General features: G+C 40.4%; 1 protein-coding gene across 1 annotated transcript in view; it reads left to right on the forward strand.

Annotated features, from left to right (window-relative positions):
• Positions 1-17,441, forward strand: part of eya1 (EYA transcriptional coactivator and phosphatase 1) — a 169,686-nt gene extending 152,245 nt beyond the window's left edge. The window contains exons 12-17 of the mRNA XM_080194096.1: positions 225-283; positions 397-557; positions 1,570-1,684; positions 4,388-4,509; positions 5,637-5,737; positions 16,181-17,441. Of these exons, the coding sequence (XP_080050222.1) occupies positions 225-283; positions 397-557; positions 1,570-1,684; positions 4,388-4,509; positions 5,637-5,737; positions 16,181-16,261 (639 nt within the window). The 3' untranslated portion in view covers positions 16,262-17,441. The remainder of the gene's footprint in view (positions 1-224; positions 284-396; positions 558-1,569; positions 1,685-4,387; positions 4,510-5,636; positions 5,738-16,180) is intronic.
• Positions 17,442-23,370: the final 5,929 nt, after the last annotated feature.

Raw genomic sequence — 23,370 nt, forward strand, 5'->3', positions numbered from 1 at the left:
ATTTAAAATTGCACCATTATATGTGTATGAATAAAAGACAGTAAATAATTTAATTTTGATTTTACAAGAGTGTTTTAATTAAAAAAAATAGAAATATTAGCCAAATTTACATATAGCCAAATTTACAAATCCCTTTTTTTTGCCATTGCTTTCAGACTTCTTTCAAAAATAATTCAATTTCAACCTGCATTTCACTTCTTACAAACATCCTTAATTCCTTACAGGAATGTGATCAAGTTCACATTGATGATGTATCGTCAGATGATAATGGGCAGGATTTGAGGTATGTTAATCACTAAGTAACAGAATTTACTTCTTAGATATCACAGTATGTTATGTAACATATCGAGTTCTGTTCTCTACTGATGGCTGACTCATTTGTATCCATTTACACAGCACTTATAACTTTGCCACAGATGGTTTTCACGCTGCAGCAACAAGTGCAAATCTTTGCCTAGCAACTGGTGTGCGTGGAGGGGTTGATTGGATGCGGAAGTTAGCTTTTCGCTATCGAAGAGTAAAAGAAATATATAACACCTACAAAAATAATGTTGGAGGCAAGTATTCTAATTTTCCTTCATGAACTATTTGGTTAATTTGCAAGGAATTAAATCATTTTGTATGTAACATGTTAGCGGTGAAAGTGAGTACTGTTTTTGCTGACTATTGGATGGTGATATGATCACTGTATCTGCTAAAATTAATAAGTTAGAATTTTAAAAGTCAAAACTCAAATTAAGTATTGTGCTTACATGATTTATTTCAGTTTCTGAATGTTTCTTTTGTTAATCTGGCAGTGTTGGAATATTCAAACCTTTGTCAGTTGAAAAAATTATCATCATGTATGTGTACTTCATAATCTTTATGATTATTCAATTCCTTAGTGTAGACTTATCATGTTAAATTAAGGTTTGTGTTAACAGTATCTGCATTTATGGTCAAGTTGGGATAATATGCTACGTCACTTTTTAAGTAAAAGAATTCCAACCAAAATGTTATGCATTTGCATTTGAGGGATTTCTCTTGATCAAGTTTGTGTATTTCGCTTGAAATCCATTTGTTCTCAAGTAGATTGGTATTTGGAGAAATCTAGCGAAATGAAATGTTTGCATGTCAGAAAATGATAAAAATCCAGCAGAATTCAATTTCTCAACTTATCCTGCTTGATTAATGTCTCCAATTGCAAAAGTAAACCTAACAAAAGTCTTGATTTAAGCAGGGCTTCAGTAAGTAACCATGTGGGTACGTGATCCATGCTGTTCTGTCTTGCTACCTGAATGTAGATTTGTGGGCACTCATGGAGAAGAAAAAGAAGCAAAATATAAAATAAAAGAACTATATTCAATATTTTGTAAAAATGTTGTTTTAACCTTGTAGGGCTTTATACAATGCTTAGGTATACCAGCTGGATCCTTGCATGGATTATTTTTCTTCGTTATGTTTTGTGATAGAATTGCATTGAATGGTTGTGTTTAATTCTGTTACATATTGGAATATTTGCTGTTGAAATGTTTGGTATAAATAACAAATGAATCTTTAACTCAGAATCATTATTTAACTAAACCTCAGGTCTCCTTGGCCCAACTAAAAGGGAATCATGGTTGCAGTTGCGAGCAGAAATTGAAGCTTTAACAGATTCCTGGTTAACACTTGCACTGAAAGTGCTGACACTCATTCATTCAAGGTGAGGGTAGATGTGAACGTACAATCTTGAGTGAACTGAGGTCATTATATTGATGAAAACATTTTATAATAAGACAGCAGCATCAAAAAATAAGCTTATCTGGAAAAGAATTGAAACATCAAGATAATGAAAGCAAAACATAAATAGTTTATCTTATTTTTCTGATATTTTGTATAAATTTAAAAATCTGAATTGGGATAGTTCAATGGCAAAGCGCATTGTGGTTCCGTATATAAGGGAAGATTGACTATATTGGATCTTTTCTGTCTTGAAAGGCAAAAACTAAGGAAGTGAATTGTAAAAAGCCTTGAGAGAAGAAATTATGAATGGTTCAGATAAAGTGGATTCGTAAGATATTCTGTTGTGTAGAATTTGTAGACAAGGAGTCATATTTCCAAACTAAACACAACATAAGAATATAACAACTGAAGGAGAAATATCTTTTACTAAAAGGGTAGTAGATATTTCAAATGGTATGTCATCAAGAGTGGGATAAGAAGAAATCAAATGGATTGCATAAAGGAACTAGATATGCTCTTGTCATCAAATGAAATTCAGAGTTAAATGCACTCAGTAGAACTCCAACTTTTGGTGAGGGCACAAAACTGGTGATATTGGATCAGCTCCCCCTTATACTCCCTGCCCAGTTGTTCTAAACCCCACTCGATATTCACTTCCATCAACTCAGTAGAGATTTTACAACCTGCATAATTGAATATTGTTTTTTACATAAGAACATAAGAAATAGCAGCAGGAGTAGGCCATCTAGCCCTTCGAGCCTGCCCCGCCATTCAATAAGATCATGGCTGATCTGTTGTAGCTCAGTTCCACTTTCCCGCCCTCTCCCCATAACCCTTAATCCCCTCTCTTATCAAGAACCCATCAACCCGCTTCTTAAAAATATTTAGCGAGGCAGCCTCCACCACTTCAACGGGCAGAGAATTCCAGAGATTCACCACCCTTTGAGTGAAGAAGTTCCTCCTCAACTCCATTCTAAACCGCCTCCCCTTTATCTTGAGGCTGTGCCCCCTAGTCCTACTGTCTTTTTTGAGCGGGAAGAGTCTCTCCACCTCTATCCTATCCATCCCATTCATCATCTTATACGTCTCAATGAGATCTCCCCTCATTCTTCTAAACTCTAACGAGTACAAGCCTAGTTTATTCAGCCTCTCCTCATAGCTCAACCCCCTCAACTCCGGTATCAGCCTAGTAAACCTCCTCTGCACTCCCTCCAGGGCCAAAATATCCTTGCGCAGGTGCGGCGCCCAAAACTGCACACAGTACTCCAGCTGCGGCCTCACCAATGCCCTATACAGCTGCAGCAAGACCTCCCTACTTTTATATTCAATCCCTTTTAGTGAGAAGCGAGATTTAAATCACAAATTTCCACATGCTAAGTTGTCAATTCCAGCCATGCTATATTGTGTGGAAGTAACCTTGAAAACTTAGACAATAGGAAAATTAGAGAAACTATTTTTCAATAATAGTTTCTGCTTGATAATCTTCCATTTCCCAATAACTGTACTTTGCCGGAGTATTAGCAGTAGCATAGGAGCAGATCACCAGCTGCTAATTAGGGAGGAGATAGGGGAGATCCTCAAACAGAACAAGATGAAATAGTTTAGGGAAATTTAAGAGTCTCACCCTGGGAAACCCATTCAACCCTGCAAACTTCTGGATCCTACGGTGTTGGGGCAAAGGGTGAGCAGCTGCAGTCTGCTCCAAGGTGGCATGGCATTTTAAATATGGTAGCAAGGCTGGAAGCCTTGAATTTATCCAGCTTCGTAGATTAAACTTTTGCTGGTCGTGTTTCCTAAGCCTCAGGAAATTTAGCAGCTGCTGTAAAATGAGAGCTGTCTCAAGGAGAAAGAAATTGTATTCACAGCACTCATCATTGACCATGAGGAGCAGGAGTCTTCCTCCCAACCTCCCAAGCTCCTACACTATCAGACACAACCTACCATGTAAACCTCCTTCTCTGGGATCAGACAGTTAGGGGATCGCAATTGAAGCATTTGTTAACCTCACACTCCTCCCAAGATTGGGATCAGATCCCCAAATCCACTCCTCAAACCCCCCATCCCCTATCACTCAGGTTAGGGCCATAAATCAGCCTTATCAGCTCCTGTGGCCTTCTCTGGAGTGTTCCCTGTCTGAATGGAAACCAAGTGTATCAATCAGGCTGTCTTCAGTCAGGAAATCTATCTGACCCAAAAGCTTAACTCCACAGCATGTGGGAAAATCCAGACTTTGGAGTTTTTCACATGCTACCTGACCTCCAACCACAAACTATCTACTACAGTCAACCCTCTTTAGTGGGTCAGTCAATAAGAAAAAGTCTCCCCTTAAAATTAAATGTTGGATCCATATTTTTCTTCATTCGTCATGCATAACCTCACATTGGCTGTGTAAATGTGAGTACTTACACATTTGTTTTTGCAACATTTTGTTATAATAGTTGAGCAAAATATAAATTTTGTCTAAAAGCCTTTATCTATCTCTCTAATACCGAGTATTGAAGGGTTTTATCCATGATTAGTACAGATCACTGCATTTGTACAAAACACGGTAATACAATAGCACAATCTATAGTATTTGCCTTGTAACAAAATGGTTGAACTCCTTTTTCTTTAATTTAGAATGCATCTACTTCTAGTTTTATAACATAATTTTTAGTAATACCAAAAATATGATGTCTTTCAGGTCAAATTGTATAAATATTTTAGTAACAACAACTCAATTGATACCTGCTCTTGCCAAAGTGCTGCTTTATGGATTAGGAATTGTTTTTCCAATTGAAAACGTGTATAGTGCAACAAAAATAGGTGAGTAATACCTGTATAAAAAAGTGTAATGCAAATAACAGAAGTATTTCACTTCATCTCTAGTCCAAGTATGCTTGGCATTTCCCAAGATTCGTACTCTCCCAATAATGATATGACTAATAAACACATTAATGCTAAAAACTCTGGCAGTATTTGTAAGAAAAGCATTTTTGATGCATGAGGCAGAATGAACTATAATTCATAGTTTTAAAATATATGGCCTAACAATAGATATAGAATCAGAAATCATGGAAAATTACAGCACAGAAGGAGGCTATTTGGTCCATTGTGTCTGTATCAACTGAATAAGAATTAACGAACCTAATCCCACTGTCTAGTCTGTGATTTGTGGCTTTGTAAGTTATAGCACTTCAAGGCATATATAATGCTTTTTAAAAGTGCTGAGAGTTTGTACCTCTATCATCCTTTCTGGCAGTAAGTTTCATACTCCAATCACTTTGCCACTTTATTGTCCAACTGAATAGCCCATTACTACCTTCGTATAGCCTGCATCATTCTCCTTCACTGTCAACTTCCTCAGCATCAATTTTTGTAATATCTCCAAATACCTTAATTATCTCCCTTACGTTTAAGTCTAAAATTATTGATATATATCATGAAACACAAAAACACCTAGTCTACATTAACCTTTGCTTTCTGGCACATGAATAGTATAAACGCACTTGCATTTCTTTGCAAATATTGAATTGAGGTTATTTAGGGCTTTTCACTTAATTTACTGGGATGATTCAAAGTGTTAATTACTTATAATTTTGCTTTCTTAAAAAAAGACTGTTTTATCCACTTATCTTTGTCTCCTATGTCATCCAATATTCCCAGCCAAGAAGACATTGAATCATTTTCTTCTATTCATTGGTCAATGCTCTTGTATGTGACTAGGTACTAGAAAGTGTTATCTCTCCCTGTGTTGATGACATAACTGATATTGGTAGTTCATACAAGGAATTTCAAACAAAAAAAACACATCTTTCCACTGTGTGCCACAATATGTTAAGAGCTTAAACCTGCTGGATTATTTTGCTGTAGTTAAGCAAAATATTTAACTTTGGTGGAATATGAAAACAATGAAGTTATTTTAAGTTAACAATTTACATACTTTGCTTTAGGAAAGGAAAGCTGCTTTGAACGAATAATTCAAAGGTTTGGCAGAAAAGTAGTGTATGTTGTTGTGGGAGATGGTGTAGAAGAAGAACAGGCATCTAAAAAGGTAAATGATCAAAGATTTTTAATGCCCTCTTTACCAAACAGTACTTATGTGTTAGTTGCTTAAGAAGAGCCTGTTAACCAGAAAATTGTTTCCAATCTAGTATTACTGTATGCTTCCATGTTGCACTATGCAAGGCTATTCAAATGGGGGCACAATCCGTTTCAATGTCTCAAACATTGTAGGTAGCAACTAATAACATTTGGAACAATTTGCAATCATAATAAATAACATTACTCCAATAATAAATTCTTCAACTCGCAGTATAAAAACCTAGGCTTGGGTTTTCACAACTATAGAGAACCTCTCAGTCATTGCAGAAATGAAGAGGCCAGAACCTGGAAGTCCTGCCCCTGAACATGGCTCCTTCCAAGTTTAGACTCATTATCCATTATTACAGTAGTATAGCTGCCATTTCAGTGCTTGATTAACAGCATCAAATGGTATTAGACTCTTCGAAGTGGGAATATGGACACTACTATTTGTTTTATAAGAGTTTATTCAATTGATAGAAATGTTTGTTGTTATAAATAAATAGTTGAAGAAATGTAAATGTAATAAATGGAATTTTGGCAATGAAAGCCTTTATAAAATAAAGAATGCAACAGAAACTTTATTTTACTTAATCTCAACATGGTTCCTGAAGTCTGCCATGGTGGATACCGGATGAATTTTTATGATAAGGGCAAGGGAAAAGGGTGGTGATAGGGGCATGGGTTATCAATAAATTGATATCGGGCAATAAAGAGTTATTGGGAGTGGAAGAGGGGTGTAGATTGGCATGGAGGGTATCGGGCCATCAGAGGTGGGCAGAGGGGCAGAGGTTTGCATGCAGGGAGTGGGGGTGGATGGGAGGAAGGAAGTGGGATTAATGGGGCATGCAGAATGCATGAGGCTGGGCTGGAGGGCTGTTTTGTGTTTTTCTGTTTTTAAAGAACTTCAATACAGTGCCAGTGCAATGAGGCAGGCCTTCTGCCCAGCGCTCCCCCACTTTCACCCCCATGCACCTCACATCATCTACAATTGCTCCAGGGCCACCAGGCCTGACTACGTGAAACTCTGCCACCTCAGAATGAAAATCCAACCTCCGGTTCACTTTCTCCCAGGTAAGATTTGCAGACTCAGGAATGGTCCTAACTCTGCGCTCCTGACTTGAGCAAAACTCCAGGCCTTAGACCTGATGCTATAGCACATGGGATAGAGATATGTTTTTCAAATTGAAGCGCTTTGATAAGAAAAGTTCCACAGGGGTTTACATTGGAGCAATGCTTACTTACTATAAACATAAATTAGATTTAGGAATTCAGAGAACAGTATTGGAACTTGTTAATGACATTGATGTGGTGACATGGCGATTAGTGATGAGGCTAGAGATGGTTTGGTAAATTGAGCAAATAGGTAGAAGCCACAGTTCAGTGTAGAGGAATGTGAGATATAGTGAAGTAAATAGCACAATCTTAAAGGAAGTAGAGAAAGAGAGAAACTTTAGTTTTAGAGCCTCATGGCTAATTAAGATTGGGCATACAAAAGGCCACAGAAAGGCAAAAAGCTTTATACCTATTATATTTCTGTCTATATTTAATATTCAAACAATTATGTAATGTTGAATTTGTACAGGACTTTAATTAGGCCATAGCTGGAATGCAACAATCATTATAGGAAGGATACAACATTAATGGAAAGGGTGCAACTTTGATTCACTAGTATCAGGGGTGACCAGCAAGGAAAAAGAATTGGGAAATTAGTGCTTTTATCATTGGGACTGAGATTTCCATTTTTTGAAGAATTGATGATCACAAAATAAATTAAACTATGGTCAAAAAACTTTAAAAAAGAATAAAGTAGGGAATTATTTTCCAAAAAACATTGCTGAAACAGAAAGCGTTTTGCAGGGAATTAGTTGGTTGCTTAAGGCAAGGACTAAGGATTTGTGATCATGAGGGAAATTACACAAAGTAGTAAATGTGGAGAAATTGGTGGAATTGATGAACCAAATGGCCTGCTTCTCTACTTTTGTTGTTCTACATGTTACATTGTGGGTGAATGAATAATTATGAGTGAATGTGGAAAACGATCAATAATTTATTTAGTAGTTGCACTTCTGTTAATGGATGTCAGGGGAGGCTGTGGCAAATCAGAAACAGGGAAAGGATTGAGAGTGATAACAGTGAGGTAGAGTTGGATGTCGTTTAAATTCATGTGGAAACTACGTTGGGTTTTCAGAAGGTAATGCTGCCATAAACCACGCAGATGTTATCTGCAAGGGCGCCTCAACGTGAGACACTGGTTCATGGTGATGTGTTTTATTGTTTTTTAAAAATGGTGTTCGGAGTCACATGAAATTCACGTGAGAATAAGCAGCCTGGCCATAACATATCAATTACTAAAGGTTAAAGTAAAAATCAAATTACTATGGATGCTGGAATCTATAACAAAAACAGAAAATGCTGGAAAATCTCAGCAAGTCTGACAGCATCTATGGAGAGAGAATAGAGCTCATGCTTCAAGTCTGGATGGCCCTTCATCAGAGCTGAAGACAAAGAAAATAGAGCAAGATTTATATTGTTAAAGTGAGGTTGGGAGATGTAATTGACAAAGGTGTCTCACACAAGAAGACAAAAGCAAATGTACATGGTGATGATCATGAATAAGAAGGGTGCTTATAGCAGCCCAGAGCAAAGGTAAGCAGTGTGTCCAAAGATATCCTGAGATATGTAATAGATGGTCCTAGTGGAGGGGCGAGGGGAGACCATGGTCGGGAAAAAAATGGGTGAAGCGCTGGCATGGCGGTTGGTATTGCTGCCTCACAATGCCAGGGACCCGGGTTCAATTCCCAGCTTAGGTCACTGTCTGTGCAGAGTCTACACACTCCATGTCTGCATGGGTTTCCTCCAGATGCTCTGGTTTCCTCCCACAGTCCAAAAGACGTGCTGATTAGGTGCATTGGCCATGCTAAATTCTCCCTCAGCGTACCCGACAGGCGCCTGGGGATTGCAGTGTTAATGTAAGCCTAATTGTGACACTAATAAACAAACTTTGAATTTTAACAAGATGGAAATTTTAAAAAATGGACAAATGAAATGATGGAAGAAAAAAATTTTTTTAAAAATGCACAAGATAAAATAAAACTAATGGAAATGGAAGAGAGCATTCGTGCTCTGAAGGCTATAAAGTGCCCAATCAGAAGATGAGGTGCTATTCCTCCAGTTTGCATTGGGCTTCACTGGAATATTGCAACAGGCCAAGGACAGACATGTGGATATGAGAGGATGGTGTGTTGAAATGACAAATGACAGGAAGGTCTGGGTCTTGCTTGCAGAGAGACCAAAGGTGTTCTAAAAAGTGGTCAACCAATCTGCATTTGGTCTCTCCGATGTACAATAAACTGCACTGGGCACAGCGAATGCTATAAACCAGATTAAAGGAGGTGCAGGTGAAGCACTGCTTCACCTGAAAAAGTATTTAGGCCCTTGGATGGCGAACAGGGAGGAAATAAATGGACAGACGTTGCACCTTCAACAATTGCAATGGAAGGTGCTATGAGCAGGGGGTGAGGTGTAAAGTGTGATGGAGTGCACAGGCATTTCCTGGTGGGAACGGTCTCTGTGAAATGCTGACAGGGGGAGTGAGGGGACAATGGGTGGCACGGTAGCACAGTTTGGACAACACGGTAGCACAGTGATTAGCAGTGCTGCTTCACAGCATCAGGAACCTGGGTTCGATTCCCGCTTGGATCACTACCTGTATGGAGTTTGCATGTTCTCCCCATGTCTGCATGCGTTTCCTCCAGGTGCTCTGGTTTCCTCCCACATTCTGAAAGACGTGCTGGTTAGGTGCATTGATCCGAACAGGCACCAGACTGTGGTGACAAGGGGAATTTCACAATAACTTCATTGCAGTGTTAATGTAAGTCCTACTTGTGACTAATAAATAAACTTTAAACTTTATGTGTTTAGTGGTTGTATCATGCTGGAGTCAGCGGAAATGGCGGAGAGTGATCCTTTGAATGCAGAGGCTGGTGTGGTGAAAAGTGAGAATGAGGAGGACCCTATCCTGGCTCTGGGAGGGTGGAGAGGGAAAGGGGGTGAGAGCTGTGAGGCGGGAGATGAGTTAGACACGGTTGAGAAGCCTGTCAACCACACTGGGTGGAAATCCACGATCTAGGAAGAGGGAAGACATATTGGCAGAGCTATTTGGAAAGTGGCATCATCAGAACAGATGTCATGGAGTCAAAGGAACTGAGAGAATGGGATGGAGCCCTTACAGGATGTGACGTGTGAAGAACTGCAATCAAGCTAACTGTGGGAGTCGATGGGCTTGTAATGCATGTTAGTGGACAATCTATCACCAGAAATGGAGTCAGAGAAGTCAAGTAAAGGAAAGAAGTGTCAGAAATGGACCGGCTGGAAGAGCTAGAGGAGTGGAAGTTGGAAGCAAAATCGATAAACTTTTCCAGGCTCAGACAAGAGTATGATGCGGAACCAAAATAATCATCAATGCACTTACCGGTAAGAGAGTTGTGGGAGGGGGCCTGACTAGGACTGGAGCAAGGAATGTTCCACATACCCCATAAAGAGACAAGCAAAACTAGGACACATTGCATTTACTCGTAGCAAACCTTTTATTTGGAGAAAGTGAAACAAGTCAAAGAAGAAATTGTTGAGAGAGAACAAGTTCAGCCAGGTGGAGGAGAATGGTGTTGGATGGGGATTGTTCAGACCTCTGGGAATTGTTCAGAGTTCTGTTCAAGGAAGAAGTGGAGAGCTCTCAGACAACCTTGAGGGAAATGGCGGTGTAGAGGAATTGGACATCCATGGTGAAGAGGATGCCGTTTGGCCAGCAACTGGAAGTTGTTGATATGATGTAGGGCATCAGAGGAATCACGACGTAGATGGGAAGTAATTGGACAAGAGGATAGAGTCAAGATAGGAAGAAATGAGCTCAGTGGGGTAAGAACAGGCTGACGGAATGGGCCTACTGGGGCAGTGGATTTTGGGAAGGAAGTAGAAGCGAACTGTTCAGGGCTGGAAGAATATGAGGTTGGAAGCTGTGGAGAGAGGTTTGGAGAAGATGAGGTCAATGACAGTCCTAGAAACATTGGCTTGTTTAGCGGTGGGGTCATGGTCCAGGGGAAGGTGGGAGGTAAGAGGAAGTATCCAAAAGATGGTGCTCAGCCTCTGAGAGGTAGAGGTCAGTACGCCAGGCAACTACAGCACCATCCTTGTTGGCAAGTTTGATGACAAAGTCAGGGTTGGACCTGAGAGAGCAAAGTGCAGCAAGTTCAGAAGGATAAAGGTTAAAGCGTAAGAGAGGAGCAGTGAAATTGAGACGGTCGAGTTACGCCAACAATGAAGAGATTAAGGGAGTGATATTACCATTTTGATTCTAAGTGCTGAATCTGGGCACAATTCAGATTCAACTTTGGAAACCTGTTCTCAGGCGCCCCCATACACACTTAGTCTGAAAAAAAATCGTGAGTCCGAATTGCGTGGGCAGGGTTTATCGCGCCCAAAATACTGCTGCCTTCAGCTGCGCAAGCACAGTGAAAAAAAACTGAAAAACGCTCCTCTGTTGCATCGCTCACAGGCCGCAAAAAGCGGGTAAAGCAGCCCGGGAGCGATTGCCCCCCCCATAGATATCGCCCCACCTCCACAACATAACTAACCCCCTAATCCACCCACTCCCCCATTTCTCAGACCGATCGTGACCCCCTGTCCCCCTTCCCCTCCACCGATCACCTGCAGCGTGGCAGTGGACTCCCCCACCCACCAGAAATCCATCTGGTTTCCTCCTCCTCTCCACCCACACACCCCACCAGAGACTGATTGAGCCTCCCTCCTCCCGCCCCTCACTAGAGACCGATCTGGCCCTCCTCCTCCCCTCCCTCCCCCACAGTGAACAATCTGGTCCGCCTCCTTCCTCCTCACCCCCCCCACCCCTCGCCCACCAGAGATCCAATTGGCCTCCCTCACCCTACCCCCCCATCAGAGAATGATCAGACCTCCCTCCACCCCCTTTCGCCCCTCCCTCCCACCAGAGATCCATTTGGCTTGCCTCTCTCTCCTACCACCCCCCACCCCACACACACACACACATACCAGAGAACCATCTGACCTCTCTCTCCCCCTTCCCCCTGCACTGGAAAATGATTGGGCCTCCCTCCCTACTCCCCTCCCCCTGCCCCCCCGTCAGAGAGCCATTTAGCCTGCCCCCTCCTCCTCTTCCTCCATCCCACCAGAGATCCATCTGGCCTCCCTGCCCCTTCCCCCCCCACCCCCACTCCCCACCCCCCACCAGAATGATCGGGCCTCCCTCTTTCCCCCATCCCCACTCACCCACCCACCCAGCAGAGATACATCTGACCCACCTCCTCCTCCCCCACACCCCAGAGAATGATCTGGCCCGCCTTCCTTCCCCCTGCCACCGATCTAAGTCAGAGAGCCATCAGAAGTTTTGAACTTAGCTCTTCAGAAGTTGGAGCACCCGAAACAAACCTTTGCCGAGCATGTCTGTTTCATGCCAAATCTGGATGGGCAGACACAATGGTAAAGGGGGAAATGCATCTCATTGAGTCACTTTAAATTCATACAAATGCATTTAAATTGACATTGTGCCCGTTTCGGACACAGTTCTGATCAGGGCCATTTTCAGGTGTTCGTAAAGTGGGAATCTGCATGAACACAGCTATTCGCCTTACACCCAACTTTACCACATTTTCATGCCCGAAAATGGGCGCAAGGCAATGGTAAAATCGTGCCCAAAGAGTAGGTAAGAGGCCGTAGGGAGGAGACCAGGTGAATGGAGAATATTGGAGGTGGGCAAAAGGATCTGTTGAACATGGGGGAGAACTCTTGCCCCAAGAAGTAAGCACAGAGACAAAGGTGGCTGAAGAAGATTTCAACATCACATCAAGCCCAAAATTAATTGATTTGAGGACGTAACGGTATGAAGCTGAGTCCTTTGCTGAGTACAGCACATTCAGTTTCAGAGAGGGGATGGTCAGAGGGTATAGTGAATACACTGCAAGGGCCGACGTCAGGAGTGATGGGGTTTGAGGGACGGATAGGGGAGGAGGATCCTAGGTGGGCATTACTATCGATGAGTTGTTGAAGCTTGCTTTCCTTAACACCTGAAAAGAAAATATTTCTTGTTAAGGTGTTGGATGAGACAAAGATTGAAATGAAACTAAGAGTAAGGACAGTTTTGTGTTAGGGTGAGTTGATTATATTGCAGAGTGATATCTAGTGTGTTAATATGTCAATGCATGGTACTGAGTGTGGATCTCAAGATAGGGCGGGAACAGCAGTCCAAGGAACATTGTAGTCCTGGCTGGATTCTACTACTCACTAAAGGTTATTTATTAAATGAAAGAAAAGACAAAGATACACAAATAAGACTATAGTTCTATAAAATACATAAACACCAGAGTTATGCAAATACCCACAATTTTATATGGCAATTACCCCTTGTTCCAAACTTTATCCCCAATATCTGAACTTAGTAAGACTTCCCTGTTCCCCAAGCAACATCCACCTTAAACAAACCTATAAGCTAACTCCTGCTTACAGTTACCACACAATACCAGGAGGAATATCCAGTCTGGGAAGCATCTTTGCCTACTTCAGCGAAGATAGGTAAGCTGCCTTTATAAAGGTTTCTGCATTAACTTAGCTGTAGGACTTCACAAAGTAATTGTTCACTGGTTTGCTGTTAGATGTTACCCTGGCCTGCTGATGACAGGGCCATTTATATTTGATCTTATCTAGATGTCTGCTAATCTTGTCACTGGGAAAAGGACGCTTCTCATTAGCCCTTTCGAATGTGGGCTTCTGGCAGATTCTCCCGTGTTACTAAGTAGATTGCATCCCATCATTCCATTTGTTACTTCTGGATCTTATTTGTTCCCAGGCAAATCCATGACAAATGCCAAGGAACAGTTTGTAGATGGTCGATACGAGGGATCCACAGATTCTCAGGTTACAACTAGATAGATAGAACAGAACCAGGCAAGGGCAGTCATACCCAACTGGACAACAGAGGAGGATGGTGTGGTCAACTATGTCAGAGCTTCCAAGCAGGTCAGGAAAAATGAGAGGAAGTGGTTCACAGCTTCGCAGTGGATTGCATTTAGTGGAGTAAACTGGAACAGTTATGATGGCAGGGGACACAGAGAAATGGGTGTGACCACTGGGTCCAATATCCAGCATTGGAAAAATTACCCCCCAATCTAGTGAGCAACAAAAAGGGTCTGAATGTGGAAATCCTGGTGTTGGAATGGTAATTAGACTCACAAATGAGCCACTTAAAGGCAAGCTTTCCTGAGCCCACCAGAATTTGCATTCACCGTGCAGGGCTCCAGAAGGTCACCAGGCAGACCCTGACAAGCACTCAGTGCCCAATCAAGGGACCCAGCACCAAGAAGGCTGTGAACACTACTGGAACCCACCCCTCTAGCTTTGTTTCTAATCTCCCTTCCCCTCCCCACGCTAGTGAGCCCCACCAGGGCAGAAACATTATTGGAGTGCTTTAAACATGGAGTTTTCGCAAATACAGAAGGTTGAAGTATTTGCAAACTTAATTGTAAATAAAATCATTCAAAATCTATTGAAATTGGGGAATTTTTGTACATGGCATGCAATAAAAAAGAGAAAGGTATTCAGTAGTCAATTGGCTTATCTTTAAATAATTATGTTTTGAGTGCTCTTAAAGTACATATTTCTTTGTTGTTGAAATTGAGAAATTGATGTATATGTACCTAATAAAAAGAATTGGCACTTCAGCTTTTAGAGACTTAAGTTTATAGAGTAAATTAAATTCCCTGCCAATAACCTCAACATTGGAATGCTAATTAAGGGGCAGGCAGGAATCTGATATAATAAGGAACTTAATTCAAACTGCAGTGAATGATAATGAAGATTAGGAAGGCTTCAAAACTACTGGGTGAAAGAATGAGATTTGCTATTTTTGCTATTTGCTATTGATATCCCATTTTAATTTGAATATAGTTAGACTATTTTGTAATAATTGAAATGTACTACGGGAACAGCATACCTCATTAAGCAAAGATATATTTGTCAATATGTATTGACAGATTTGCTATTTTTAATCTTTCAAAAATGTAGTTCTCAGGCAGAATTAGGAATAAATAACATGCTCAAACAAGCTCTTTCTGTGGGAACTCAAGTGATGGAATAAAGAAAATTATCACTGAAAGTTCCATGTCTTATGAGGCAGAAACTATCCTGTAACATTTAGTGCTGCTGATCTCATCCATAATTCTGTTTAGGTTTCTGTTTACCATAGGAAAGTAAATATACTTTGAAGTAAATTTTAGAAAATAATAGCTCCCTTAATGTAATTTTTTAACATATATCTACTTCACAACCATACATTAATCAATGGGTGGCAGGATTATGGCATGGCACGATAATACATAATCCACAAAGAAACCCCTGAGGGGCATATTAACTTGCAATGTATCTTACTTACCAAGACTTCCTCCAAGGTCATATCACCTCCTTAGAAAAAGTGAAACAAATCAAACAAATTGACAGTCCTAAAGCAGTAAGTAATTTTTTAAAATCCCAATATAAAAGTCTAATAAGGGTATTTTGAAATATTTGCCCTGATGTGCTACTCTGGGATGATAGCTAGTGAATAAAGTATTCGACCTCTACAGTAAAGGGAATTTATACAACAAAGGAAAGGCCATTACTTAGGTCAGCGTAAGCATTAAGGATCGGAATGCATTCCTTCTGAGAATATTTACCTTTGATAAGACATGGTAATGATCCGAGGAAAACATTTCAAGTCATTTCTTGACAAGGCCTCCTTCTAGTTCACCTGAGAGTCGTATTTCTACAATGAATGCATTTGTTTTTATAGTGAACAGAACCTGATTGTCATCATTCTGATGCCTGAGTAATGGCAGGTAGTAACCTACTGGCATATGTATCTTTACTTAATGAGGCAGGTTCTTCCTGTAGTAAATTTCCATCATTACAAAATAGTCTTTCTAACTTTATTCAAATTAAAATGGGATATCAGTAAATAACTTGCTGTTTCCTCAGGTTTAAAACAATTATGGTAATAAACTGCATCATATGCATCAGTTGAATTCACTATACTGAATATAGAATACAATCACGATTTAATGTTCAAACATGTTAACGTTGAGAGCTGTTTATGATGTCTGTATGCTGCATGCTTTTTCAGCTGTCTTTAGCAGTTTTCTTTAATATTTTAATCTCTTTTAAAAACAGAAAACCAAAAACACTTTTGATGAATATATAATGTGATTTTTTAGAAAGACTAGACAATTTATGAACACAATTTATATCTTCGATGCTTTGGCTTGTTTAGAGCTAGCAAGTCAAGCAATCAATTGTTTAGCCAGAGCAAAGACTATGTGGTCTTCTCAGATTTCCTGTTTGTGTTGTTTTGCAGCACACCATGCCATTCTGGAGGATCTCAAGCCATTCTGACCTTATGGCCCTACATCATGCCCTGGAATTGGAGTACTTGTAGCAGTACTTTGAAATGTAGGATCTCCACCCTCATTATTTGTGGACAACAATATTTCTTTGTCTTGTGGCAGCTTCTGACTCCAAACTGTGTGATGTGTCCCAAGTGTTGAAATACAACAGCAATTTGTCTTCACCCTTAACGATTCTTTAAATGGAGGCAAGTCAATCCCTGGCAAAGCTGTGATGGGCGAAGACTGTACAGTGAAAAGCCATCATAACATTTAACAGCCTTATTATTTCTATATTGCTACAAGAGTTCAGACCGGTAAAGAAAATAGATCTCACCGATATTCTTTATAAGGTCCTCAGAACAAATGTTATGGATAATGCTTTAAGCACTAACAGTCTAAAGCTTCTGTTTTAAGAAAACATTTTTGCCATAATGAATCTAAAAGTTACACTGAAAACTGAGTTGGACAAACGCTAGCAGCATATATTACTTGTGGAAAAGATTTGTTTCCATGATCACTAATATCCAGGGTACTCTTATTATTTATGAACTGATTGTTTTGTGTTAACATCATTTATGAAGGTACTTAAATTAGATTTTGCCATTAGACACAAGAAGCACATTTGATTCTGTCATGTCACAAAGTAGTTTACAGAAAAACGGTTTTCTTATAATTTAAGATGACTGTTGAATTTGCTCAGACAATCATGTACAGAAAAATATCATTTTGTGTAAATTTGTAATCAGGCAGTTCTGTTACACATTGTTAAGGCAAATGCAATTGAAAGGTGAAGTAAAGGTGTCGCGAGGGATTGTATGCACATGAAACACTGCTTTGCCTTATCAAAGTGTTAGTGTGTTAAAGTGCAACTTTTTGTTGGGTAAATATGTAGATAATGGAATTTTTGTGATTATTTTATTAAGACCAAAAGCTTGGATGTCAACTGTCAAGATTTATCTTCCTTTTTCTCCAGCTTTCTCATTTCGCCAAATTAATTTCATCCATCTTTTCTGCAAACAAATACATGTAATGCTCTGCGTGGATAGAGTAGGAAATAATTCTCTGCTCTCTTCATTCACAAATAATGTGAATGTTGTGGAATATATTTTTATTATGAAACCTGATTTCTTTTGTTACCAGCGAGAGTGAGGATTGCTGTCAACTTTACATCCTTGTAGTGTCTACATTCTTTTATATGAAAATACTTAAATAAAGTTCAGAATTTTGGAGCAGGAACTGTTAGGACAGTTTAGAATTGTTCTTGTGCAATTAGATCAGATCCATTTTGGTACTGTCCATTTTTCATCCAAAATGTTAATTTTATTGACATACCTAGCTGTTGATTGATATTTTTGTTTGATCTTGGATCTCATGAAGCTTCTAAATTCCTTACTGCAAAATGCTACAAGCTTAGCCTGTGTATTGTAAATACAAATCTAGTCCCAATTTCAGCTCTATGATGCTTTACACTTCATGTACTTAACAGGCCTGTTTCTTTATAAAGTTCCACACAGCTATCTATTGCAGCAACTGCAAGAAATTGTTTATTATTACAAAAAAGATCCACTTCTTCATGAGGGGATTTGTTAAATGGGCACCGCTGCTAATCAAGACCACAGTGAACTACTTTAACTGTTTGGTAACTGAATGTTTGCAGATAAAGATCTAGAATAAATAACTATAGATTTTGATTTTGCTTTTTTCAATCAAAATGACTAGAAATCAACAGATCATCTGTGTCTCGCTGTAAGAAAGAAAGTACTTTGTCTGCAAGTTACATGTACAGAACATCCTTATGAATTGTGTGTTTAAATTAATAAAACTCAGTTTGTAAAATTATAGTGCTTGTGCTTTTCAGGTCCTTCTTTAACAGATGAACCATAAAGCTTACTAAATAATAGTGCTCATTGATAAATTCTTTACCTGCTCTTTTGTATTAGTATATGAGACATTTTCAAATATTTTTTAATAATATTCCAATGTATATAGCATAATGTTATGTTTGACTGAAAGCATTTCCTTCCAGGTTTGGCTGTTTATGGTGAAATTGAACCTGTGATATCTTGCACTTATCTGTCATCATTGCTAATGCCTTTCCTCATGTATATCTGACTTTTAGACCACTATCAGAATAAGTATTGTGCCATGTGGAGTTGCACTAAGTCACAACAGTCAGATCTTTGACCTGACTCTTAAGTGATATCTTTCACTTAAAAACCACTTAAGATCAACATAAACATGATGGTAGAGCAATACCTTGACAAACAAATAGCAGGTTAATTTGGAGCTTCCGTATTTATTTCTGACTATTACATTCACTCATGACTGAGTCAAGATATATTTGAGATTAAGTAGTCTCACCTGTAGCTCCCTTCAAATATCTATTATTCTCCAAGAATATATTGATTGTTTACTTCCCCCATATTTTCTGAAAATTATAACCTTGTAACATAAGGAATACTTACAGACTATTTCCTGTATAGCTTCACTATCAGTTGTAATTGTGCAGTAATACAATTTCATATGCCTCATGTTTGGCATCTATATATGCACTAAGTTCCTCTTCACCATGATGGTCAACTCACTGGGATGTAATACCAAATACTTTTGTGTGTGCATATTTAAAATAACACCTGGTTAGATGGGTAGATATTTATTACCAGTTGGAAATTTTATGCACACCTCTCTCTGTGCTTTTCCTCCATATTGAACACCAAATCAGTTCATGTCATTTCTGTAATTTATTCTGAACATTGTTGTTTGTATTCTGTATATTTTCAATGCAATGGAGACTGGTAGAACAAAGAGACCAGCTAACTCCTGTATACAAGCATTAGATTGTGATCTGAGGAAAAAATGAAAAGGATATCATCGAATTAATGAAAACACTGAAATAATTTGAAAATATAAGTGGCTTTATTCTTGCAGTAAAACAAAAGCAGCACAGACAACTGAATTCTGATATGACAAGAAATTTCAAAGATACATAAAAATGTACTTAACTTGCATAAGATAGTCTTGTAATCCTATATATAATCTTATAATCCGTATATGTGTATGCAGTAGCCTTCTGTCTCATAAGATACACCATGGTGGTCAACTGTGTGTTAAATATTGTTTGTTGTGGCTCAGAAGCCCCACTTTGGCTAAGCAATCTCTTCCCCATTTGCTGCAGAGGAAGCGAGTGGGCTGAGAAAATGCATCATTTGCTGAGCTGTTTCCCCTAGGCTGTCTTCTTCGCCAGCTGGACTTTTCATTTATGCTCTCCTCTTCCAATTCCTTTCTAAACAGTCAGCCTCCAGAGGTCACAACCATCAGCAAATATCTCCCAATTGCCAGTGTCAATGTCTGTTATCCTGATATCTTGCTTGCAATTGCCCTGGGAGTATAGGTATGGATGTCCAGGAGGCCAAGACACTGTGGCCAGTTCATTGTACAGCAAGTCTTTGGATGCATAGCTGTCACCCATCTAATGAACATGACCAAGCACACGCATTATTGGATTAACAATGAATGCATGCTGATAGAATTAATACACTCTAGGACTGCTGATTGGTAACTTTTTCTTGCCAAGGGACACTGAGGTTATGACTGAAACAGTGAAATTGTCAGTGAAGACAGCCTTTTCTCTTGTCGAGCATCTGTTGTCCAGGTCTCACCACTGTAGAGCATTGCACTGAGGATGCAGGCTTGGTTGTTTCACACTTCCCTACTCATTTGGAACATCACAGCTGCAGCTTTTGCAGTATACATATTGATTTGAGCATCAAGAGACAGGTTTCTGCTGATTGTGGAGCCGATGTATGTAAAATCATCAACAATCTGAAGCATCACATTGTAACGCTAATATATGGCTGCATGGCAACATCCTGAACCATGACATTTGTCCTCTTCATGTTGATGGTCAAACCGAACTCTTTACGGATTTGAGATGGTCTGTCCATTTGCCATGGAAAATGTTCCTCAATGTGAAATGTTAGTGCAGGATCATCAACATAGAGCAACTCTCTGATGAGGGCTTGGTGCACCTTTGTCCTGGATCTCAGACAAGACTGAACAGTTTTTTGACAGTTCTGATATATAAGTAGAGACACTGTGTAGGTGACTTAAAGGCAAATGACAGCCCCAAAGAGAAGAAGATGCCAAAGAGCATCAGTGCCTGAACACAACCCTGTTTGACCCCACTGTGGATCACAAAGATTGCTGATGTTGCCATGTCATAAGCTGACCTTACCCAGCATGCAGCACATTGTGATGGAAAGAGATCACATTGAGCAGTTTTGGCAGGCAGCCAGTTTTATCCAGCAGCTTAAATATTCTGTCCTGATCACATGGTCAAAAACCTCTATGAGATCAATGAAATCAGAATATAGTTGTCTCTGTTGTCCCTGGCATTTCTCAGCCTCTCAATCTACTCAATCTGCACAACAGGTTTGAGGTTCTTGCTCCCAGTGTGGACAAGAATGAGGGCTGCAAGGTTGATGAGCAAACTGCCCACAGTACAGTGGTGCAGACACAGGACAAAGAGGAAGAAATAAAGAGGAATGTAGTGGTAATTGGGGATAGTGTAGTTAGGGGTATAGACATTGTCTGTTGTCACAATGATAAAGAATACAGAAGGGTGTGTTGTCTGCCTGGTGCTCGGGTCCAGGATGTCTCATCTGGGCTGCAGAGGAACTTGGAGTGGGAGGGTGAGAATCCGGTTGTTGTGGTACATGTGGGTGCCAACGACATAGGCAAAATGGGAACTAAGGATCTGCAGAGAGAGTATGAAAAGTTGGGAACGAAATTAAAAAGCAGAACCAACAAGGTGGTTATCTCGAGATTACTACCTGAACTGCGTGCAGATGGGCGTAGGGTAAATAGGATTAAAGAGATGAATGGGTGGCTCAGGGATTGGTGTGGGAGGAATGGGTTTGAATTTATGGGGCATTGGCACCAGTGTTGGGGCAGGTGGGATCTGTTCAGATGGGATGGTCTTCATCTGAATCGTGCTGGGACCAGAGTCCTGGCGAATCGTATAACTAGGACTGTAGATAGGACTTTAAACTAATTGGGGGCGGGGGGGGAGCGGTGGGGGGAGAGTGCAGGGGTGGGAGAAATTACAAAATCTGAAGTAAAAGAGAGGGTATGGGCGCGGGAAAATGTTGAGGATGTCCCAATAATAAAGGGAGTAGGGGGCATGAGAAAGGCTGGTAGCGATCCTTCAAATAGGGTACAGATAAAGTCTGGGATAAAGACACTTTACCTGAATGCAGAACAAAGTGAAACATTCGGAACAAAGTGAATGAGCTGGTAGCGCAGATCAGCACAAATGGATATGATCTGGTAGCCATTACGGAAACGTGGTTGCAGGGTGACAGGGACTGGAAGCTGAATGTCCAGAGGTATCAAGTGTTTAGGAAGGATAGACGGGAGGAAAAAGGGGGTGGGGTAGCTGTGCTGATTAAGGATAATATCAGGGCGGTAGTAAGGGAAGATATAGGCTCCAAACAGCAGAACGTGGAATCGTTGTGGGTGGAGATAAGGAACAGTAAGGGGAGGAAGACGCAGTTGGGTGTGGTCTATAGGCCCCCAAATAATAACTTAGAGGTGGGGCGGGCTATAAACAAGCAAATAAATGATGCGCGCAAAAATGGAGCAGCGATAATTATGGGGGATTTCAATCTGCATATTGATTGGTTGACCCAAGTCGGACGCAGTGGGCTTGAGGAAGAGTTCTTGGAATGCTGTCGGGATAGTTTCCTTGAACAGTGTGTGATGGAACCAACGAGGGAGCGAGCTATCTTAGATCTGTGTTGTGTAACGAGGCAGGAAGAATTAGGGATCTTATTGTGAGGGATCCTCTTGGAACGAGCGATCATTGTATGGTTGAGTTTTTGATGCAGATGGAGCATGAGAAAGTAGGGTCCCGGACCTGTGTCCTCTGTTTGAACAGAGGGGAGTACGATAGGATGAGAGAGGAATTGGCAAATGTAGATTGGGGGCACAGATTAGTTGGTAGGACTGCTGAGGAACAGTGGAGGATCTTTAAGGAGATCTTTCTCGGTGCTCAGCAGAAATATATTCCAATGGTAAAGAAGGAATGTAGGAGAAGGGATAACCAGCCGTGGTTATCGAAGGAATTAAAGGAGAGTATTAAATTAAAAGCTGATGCATTCAGAGTGGCTAAAAGTAGTGGGCGAGTAGAAGATTGGGAGAGGTTTAAAAATCAACAAAGAATAACTAAGAAGTTGATAAAGGAAGGATAGACTATGAAGCTAAACCAGCACTAAATATAAAAAAAGACAGTAAGAGTTTTTACAAATATATAAAGAGGAGGAGGCTGGCTAGAGTGAATGTTGGACCCTTAGAGGATGAAAGGGGGGATTTAGTGGTGGGAGATGAGGAAATGGCGGAGGCCTTAAATAGGTTTTTTGCCTCAGTCTTCACGGAGGAGGATGCAAATAGTTTGCCAAATATTAAAGATAGAAGGATGGTAGGAGTTGAGGGCCTGAATGCGATTACTGTCACTAGAGGGGTAGTGCTTGATAGACTAATGGGACTGATGGTGGACAAGTCCCCAGGACCGGATGGAATGCATCCCAGGATTCTGAAGGAAATGGCAGAGGTGATAGTAGATGCCTTAGTGATTATTTACCAAACTTCGCTGGATTCCGGGGAAGTGCCGGAAGATTGGAAAATGGCTAATGTTATGCCGCTGTTTAAAAAAGGTAGCAGACAAAAGACAGGGAATTATAGGCCGGTTAGTTTAACATCTGTAGTTGGAAAAATGCTTGAATCCGTCATCAAAGAAGAAATAGTGAGGCACCTAGAAAAGAATGGTTTGATAGAGCAGACAAAGCACGGATTCGTTAAGGGGAAGTTGTGTTTGACGAATTTATTGGATTTCTATGAGGATGTGACTAGTGCGGTAGACAGAGGGGAACTGGTGGATGTGGTGTTTCTCGATTTTCAAAAGGCGTTTGATAAGGTGCCGCACAAAAGGTTGCTTCAGAAGGTTAGGGGGCATGGAGTTGGGGCTAAGGTGTTAGTGTGGATAGAGGATTGGTTGTCTAATAGGAAGCAGAAAGTTGGTATCAATGGGTGCTATTCTGATTGGCGGTTGCTGACTAGTGGAGTGTCGCAGGGATCAGTGCTGGGGCCTCAGCTATTTACC

This window comes from Carcharhinus amblyrhynchos, chromosome 8 (assembly GCF_965287045.1).
Source record: "Carcharhinus amblyrhynchos chromosome 8, sCarAmb.v2.hapA, whole genome shotgun sequence".
Taxonomy (NCBI): Eukaryota; Metazoa; Chordata; class Chondrichthyes; order Carcharhiniformes; family Carcharhinidae; genus Carcharhinus; species Carcharhinus amblyrhynchos.